We start from the raw sequence: 6,601 nt of genomic DNA on the forward strand, positions 1-6,601 counted from the left end.
AAGCCTTCTAGAGAAAGCCTTTTAGCACTGTCCACTTTATGGAGTGAGTCTTCAAATTTTCTAAGTGTTTTGCCCTTTGACAATAAATCTATAGAACAACAAAAAACAAAAACCAACACACCCAAAACAAATGTACAACATTTGATAAAGCTATTCTAGAACTGAGTCTCCAGTACAAGAAAGAGGTGGGCAGATGTTATGACTTTTAGATCTGAAGTAGCTTTTTTCTAGACCCACTTTACTGCTAACTCCCAAGACTAACCAAACCTCCCATCAAAAAAGCATGGATTCCCCACCCCACCCCCACCCCGAATGTTTCCATCAAAGTTTGTATTCTATTGCCTTTCCATTATACCTCTGAGAAATGTGTGTGGTTTTTTTTTTTTTAAGAAATGTGTCTTATAACTATTACATGAGCAGACAGGTAGCACAGGTTCAATTAGAGGTACTTTCTCATCAAACTAGAACATGCCAGACACAAGCTTGGAGGCCACTGCCTTAAACATCAAGTTTATTGTGCTGTTCTCACATTAAAAACCCAATCCCTTTTCCTAGTGGGGACAGCAGAGGGAAGGATTTTCACAGTACCTGCATGTCTCCCCGCCAAACTTTCCCCTCAAACCCTCAGTTCATCTATCCGTGGTCCACTGAAATGCAGCTAGGAAACAAGGGCTGAGGAGAAAGGGGATTCTCTCCTCGGGAGACTAGGAGGCCAGGGCTAGAGGATTTGCTATCCTCACCTCCCACAGCCTCGGAGAACAGGTCAGCAAACAGTCCATGCCATCCAGCCCAGCCGGCTGGGGGAAAGGAAAATAAATGACGGTTGTCTCCAGCACAGCTGGGCTTGCTGCTTAGGTGCCAGAGGTGTGGGGAAGAGGCCGAGGCAGCAACATAGAAGAGTCTTCTCTGCAGATCCAAGAAAGAAAACTTTGGAGCCAGAAAGGAAAGACCTTGGGATACTTTCCTCTTTCCTCAGGTCCTGAGGATAGCTTCTTCACGCTCTTTGTTCAAAAGGCCACTTAGTGGCTGGGGGAGCAGGCCTTGTGGAACAGGTACACAGGACGCTGGAAACCTGAGGGCAGAGGGTGCAATCAGTAAGGGTTGGCAGGATGCTCTAGAGCATCTGGACCACCTAAGTCAAGACCGAACTCCTTCCTTGTCCATCAACAAAACAGGTACAACTTACCTTTGGAAGTGTTGTGGGGTGTGGCCACCAGCTCGTAGCTGGAGAAGCCCACTTCTGGGGATGTCAGGTAGGAAGCAAACTGTTCTGGCTTCAGCTGGATTCGGTAGTAGTTCTTATAGATTGTTTCCTAAAACGTAAGAGACGATTTTAGCTTGCTGGTGCCAAGAGTGATGCCTGCCCAGAGAGCCTTTTCACCTCATGGTTCAGAAAGGCCCTTTCCTTTTGATAAGCTTTTTTTACCTCAAAGGCCGCAGACCTACCAAAGCCTAACTTACCGTGAGCGTCTTTCTCTTGCCATAGGATGACCAGGGCTGGGGCTCAAGGACAAGGATGCCCCCAGGACGTAGGTGCCGGTATATTCTTCGAAACATGCGCTTCAGTCCCTCATCTCCCCAGTTCAGATGTACCCACTTGGTGAGGCTGAGGCAAAGCACGACATCATACTCAGGTGTCTGGGCCTCTACCAGCTCGTCGCGATCCAGCACATAGTTACCCTGTGGGTTAGAAACAGGGATGAGGCCATGAGGGGGATTATAAGATCTGGTTTTCCCATGCAGCCCGTGTGGCAGTAAGTTCTGCAGGTGTCTTAGTTCCAAGTCACAACCCTCTGTTACTTCTCAGACTAATTCCCACATGGTATCTTATCTTTTTTTTTTTTTTTTCTTTTCTTTACATATTCTTGCCCCAGCTTCTTACTGGTGGTTAAGTGAAAAATAAATATATAAATAAATAAGGGAGCCAGAGTAATATTAAAATTGAACAAATTAGCTAACATTCAAATTAGGGTCAAACTGCAGAGAGTGAATATCAGCATTTCCTCAAGATCCTACCTGATACTTCCTCCCACCTTACAAACCTAAAGCAGAGTGACTTTTAACATTAAGAGTATGTAACCCAGGATGGGCAATCTCTTCCCTGAAAATCCACCAAAGTCCGCCATGAAGTTGCTGTTGATGCGACAGCAATGAGGTGAGTGAGGCAGAGACAAGACAAGACGCAACCCAGGCTTGAAATAAGAAACCTTCTCTAGCTGGGTTTGGCAAATTTTCAGGCCCATCTTTTCCTTTCTCCTACAGAAATTAACACTCTTAGGGAAACCGGGAAGTTGAGGTTTAACCCAACACACACGCACCTATTCCTGCAGATTGTCCCAGCAGGGTATTGCCGGGCATATCATGTGCAGCCAGAGGAAAGGGACCACATCTCTCTTCCCCTTGTTATGCGGCACCAACAGACAGGTCTTGTGCTATGTTCAACCCCACTGCTAAAATCATTGCGGCAACCTATCTTTTTATGGGTCTTTATCTCACATCTTCAGGGTGTTAAGAGGCCAGTCATTTGAAGAAGATGGGAACCATGGAAGGACAGAGGTGGAGGAAGAAAAATCCTCATTCCATTACCCAAGGTTTATTTGGTGACGACCAATGGCCAAGTCATGTGGGCTCTTGGCCTCTGATTCTTCACTGCCACTGAGTGGGAACCAACAGGCCCTTCAGAGAGTTCTCTAAGGCTTTAAGCTGCATGGGAGGAGACTGCGCCACTTTCTCCTGTGGAACTGCTGGTGGGTCTGAATCGCCAGAGAGCCTTTTGGGCTAGCAGTGCCAAAAGACTGTCACCAAGGCTCCCTAATGCAAACTATGTTCTATCTCACGGTGGCCTGCCATGGAGTCAGAACTGACTCATAGCTGACCCTCCAACAGGTTTCCAGAGGCTGTTAATTGCTTGGGAAGAGAATGCAACTTGACCAAATCCCCTAGTCAACCTTGAGAAGAGTCAAATGGCACCTAGCTACTCCGACCAGCTGTTCTGACTGGGGTCTCAACAGGTATTCCTGGACAGGAGAAAAGTGTAAAACAAAACCCAATTCTTTAAAAAAGAAAAACAAAACTGCCAGACTCCTCCTGAACCAGATGAAAACCAGAGGACTCCTGAGACTAGAGCCTTGAAATACTTTTCAAATCTTGAACTGAAACTATCCTGACACTACCTTCTAATGAAACAGTAAAATGGTATTGAGTGAATGGCATTAACTGTAAGATTGGTTCTCCACTAAAAAGCCATCTCTGGGAGACCTAAACATCAACAGTTGCTTTACAGCAAAGATATGATAAGGGGGGAGGGAAAACTAAAGTACTGGAAATGGAACTACAAGAACACAGAGAATACTGACAGGTTGTGAAGTGTTAACTGGACTTAACAATTTGGCTGCTGTCATAGGGGATCCTAACTTGTGTAAATTTTCACCAAAAACACAATTACTGGCAAGGAAAAGGGGAGGGGGAAGCCCCCAGTAAGCAGGAGCAGCAAGCCACCCAAGGAAGGCTGGATTATTGCCCAGGCAGAGTGCAGGGCTAAGAAGTCAACCATTACCTTAGGGAAGAGAACTACGCAGCCATGAGAAGGGACCCCAGGACCAAACCCCACAAAGTCAGAGATCCTGTTTCCCAGGTTATACACAGAGAGACAAACCCAGCAGCAGTGTTCACTTGCCAATTCAGCCCCTTTGAGGATCTAGTTCTCTTCACAAGGATTTAAAGCACTTAAAGGCCCTCTTACCGTGACGAAGACAACATTGTTGGGGAAGACTGATGTGTCCGCTCCATCCAGCGGTACTTGGGGTGCAGCAATGGGACCTCGGGTAGCTGTCAGCGAGGCTGGGAAGCAGCTTCTCTTTCGGACGGTGGTGGTGGTGGTCCCTTCTCCAACCTCTGCCCCTGGCTCCCCTTCAGGAGCCTGGGGTGGAAGACGCAGCTCTTCAGACAAGTAGTGTCGGATGTTCTGGCGGGCGGAGTGGATGAGCCGAGCATCGATATCCAGGCCCACCATGCGAGACGGGCCCCACTTGCAGGCAATGCTCAAGGTCAGATGGCCCACATTGCAGCCCAGATCAAGGACATCTCGGCCCCTAAACCACTCTGGCTTCAATACCCGAAGGCGGCCATCCTCACAGGAAGGATTGCGGTACCCATAGTACTTGCAATAATTCCCATACTGGAACTTGCACTGCTGCTTTTTGAAGCCTGCTGGAGGTAGAGGATGGTGGTGGTGGCGGCCACCCCCACTCCCTCGGCCTTTTTCTTTGAGACCCTGGCCTCCACCCCTGGCCTCTGACTTGCTGGAAGTCCTGCGCCGTTTGCGATGTCGAGAAGAGGAAGACGAGGGTGCAGAGGTAACTGAGGCAGCTGAAGGGACTGAAAGGGAGCCCACTGAACCCTGGAGGACAGTTGGCAGCGGAGACACCACCTCATCCCTGCAGTTGATGGCTGTGTTGAGTTCATAGGGCTGGGGGGCATCCCGGTTCTGGCCTCTATGCTGCGTGGCGCCCTCCCCATGAAGTGAGGGTGTGAGAGGGGCTGGGGGCAGCATGGAAGAGTTGTTATCATTGCCTCCAGCTGCCTGCTGCTGCTGATGGTGCTGTCCCCGATGTCTATGCCGCTTCCGACCGACCTTGAGTGGTGAAGCGAGAACTACATGGGCCTCGTCAGTGCAAGTATTGAGACTGAGTGGGTCAGTGATATCTTTGGGGATGAGGATCTCCACTGGATCACGTCCCTTGGCCGGAAGTGGGGATGACTTAGGGGTCTCCGCATTGAGTGCGCGGCTTACTTCCTCATCCAGAAGACTATTCAGGTTCAGGGGATCAAAGATATTGCCCCCCAGGAGGAAGTTGGAGGGCAACACCGAGTCACAGTCTGAATTAACTCGCCTGCGCCTCTTGAAGGCCGGATGCTTGAAGCCGCCACCACCTCCCCCTACATTACAGCTATTTCTCCTCTTGCCCCCACCACCCCCTGGAGGCCTGTGGGGCTGGTAGCCATTCCGAGGTCGAGGAGGGGCAGGGGGGCACAGTTCCGTCCCTCCCCCTCCCCGCCGCTCTTCTCCTGCCTCTGGGGGAGCGGCTCGCCCCTGGGGGTCCGACAAGCGGGCCTCCCCGAGGGACTGCGCCTGGGGGCCGCCCCCTCGTTGTTGCTGCAACTGCCCGCTCCGAGGGGTGGAAGCGGCCCCGGGGGTGTCCCTGCCAGCCTCCGAGGAGGCCGGGGCCCCTGTCGAGTGTACGCGAGGCCCCGGCCCGCGTTCGGTTCGGCCGCGGTGCTGCCCGGAGGCGGCCTCTCGGTGCGACTGCACCGTGGGGCCGCCCCCTCCGCTCGACTCATTTTTGAGCGGCGGCGGCGGGGCCGGCACCAGAAACGGCTCCTTCTCCGCCGCCATCTCGATCATTTCCTCCCCTTACTCCGTCCCAGGCGAGGATAACGAGGGGGATCAGGGGGCTTAACCCCCCTTTCCTACTCCCTGCTTCCTTCCCCCTTGCCCGAATGCGCACGCAGCTCTGCTCTTCTCGCCTAGTCTCGCGCCCAAGCGCCCTCCCCCTAAACGCGCCCTGCTCGCCCGCGAGACCAAAACAAGATGCCCGCGAGACCCGAACTCGAGGAAACTACCGCGCTTGCGCCGACCCCTTTCTCTTCCACCCCGACCACTAATCGCGAACGCGCACTGCTAAAGCGCGTTCCTCTGGCCCCAGGATGACGCATGCGCACTCCGCCAACACCCTGGCTGCGCGCGCATCGGAGTACGAACCAACTTAACGGCTCCAGGGAGTTTAAATATAATCCCCCCTGCCCCTTAAAACCCCACCACTCCGAGGTGACACCCTACTTCCCTTCGTAGTTATGTCCGTCCCTACTGATATCCTTTGTCTCAGTCGTGCGATCCCAACGACCGTAGGCGGGGGACGGGGAGCTGGTGTGAAAAGGTCTCCTTCACACAAGACCCTGTTCCTGAGGAATGAGTCTCAGCGGCCTCCGCCCGGCTCTAAACCCAACAACCTCCCTCCCCCGCCTCCTCCCTCCCCCTAGAGGGCAGCGCCTGCGCACACCCTTTCGGGCTTGCGCGGGTAGATGCAGCACGTGCTGGCAGCGACGCCCCGCCCCTCGCCCTAGGGGCGGGGACAGTTACGTCGCTTCCTCAGGTTTAGGACACGCAACGTGCGTCAGCGCGACTCGAGGAGGCGTGGCTTACTAAATACGGGGACGGGCTCATAGTGAATTATTCATAGCCTGGTTGCCTCCTTGCCACTTGAAAGGGCTTCTGAGAAAGTCTAGCAAAGGAAGGGAAGGGTCGGAGTGTAGTGACAAACTGCTTCTAAGTAAAAGGAGTTTGGCCACTTTCAAAATATTCTCTGCTCAGGTTTTCTAACTTCTTCCTGTGCTGAAATGCTGAGTCGTTCTCACTCCTCCGCTTTCTCCCAATCACGATCACCTAGGTATACCACGCCCTCTTGGCCCCCACGCCCACCGCCCTACGCTTGCGTGCTAACCAGCTGACGCCGATTCTGGTGACCGCTGTGCCCACCACCACTTCCAACTCCCACGTACTACTACTCCTCAAACTCGCGCTGTAGTTGTTCACCTTGCGTTA

General features: G+C 52.5%; 1 protein-coding gene across 2 annotated transcripts; it reads right to left on the reverse strand.

Annotated features, from left to right (window-relative positions):
• Positions 1–477: 477 nt before the first annotated feature.
• MEPCE (methylphosphate capping enzyme) lies at positions 478–5,789 on the reverse strand. 2 transcript variants are annotated; one of them, XM_006896476.1, is made up of 5 exons: positions 5,222–5,404; positions 3,743–5,155; positions 1,462–1,680; positions 1,187–1,313; positions 478–1,072 (listed from the first exon to the last, which is right to left on the reverse strand). In XM_006896476.1, the coding sequence occupies exons 1-5, from the start codon at positions 5,402–5,404 to the stop codon at positions 1,020–1,022; spliced, it is 1,995 nt and encodes a 664-aa protein (XP_006896538.1). In that variant the 3' UTR covers positions 478–1,019. The 2 variants fall into 2 exon arrangements, with proteins under 2 accessions (XP_006896538.1, XP_006896537.1); XM_006896475.1 differs by having other exon boundaries at positions 3,743–5,789.
• Positions 5,790–6,601: the final 812 nt, after the last annotated feature.

Source organism: Elephantulus edwardii, unplaced genomic scaffold, assembly GCF_000299155.1.
Source record: "Elephantulus edwardii isolate Elephantulus edwardi_28Jun2011 unplaced genomic scaffold, EleEdw1.0 scaffold00186, whole genome shotgun sequence".
Classification (NCBI taxonomy): domain Eukaryota; kingdom Metazoa; phylum Chordata; class Mammalia; order Macroscelidea; family Macroscelididae; genus Elephantulus; species Elephantulus edwardii.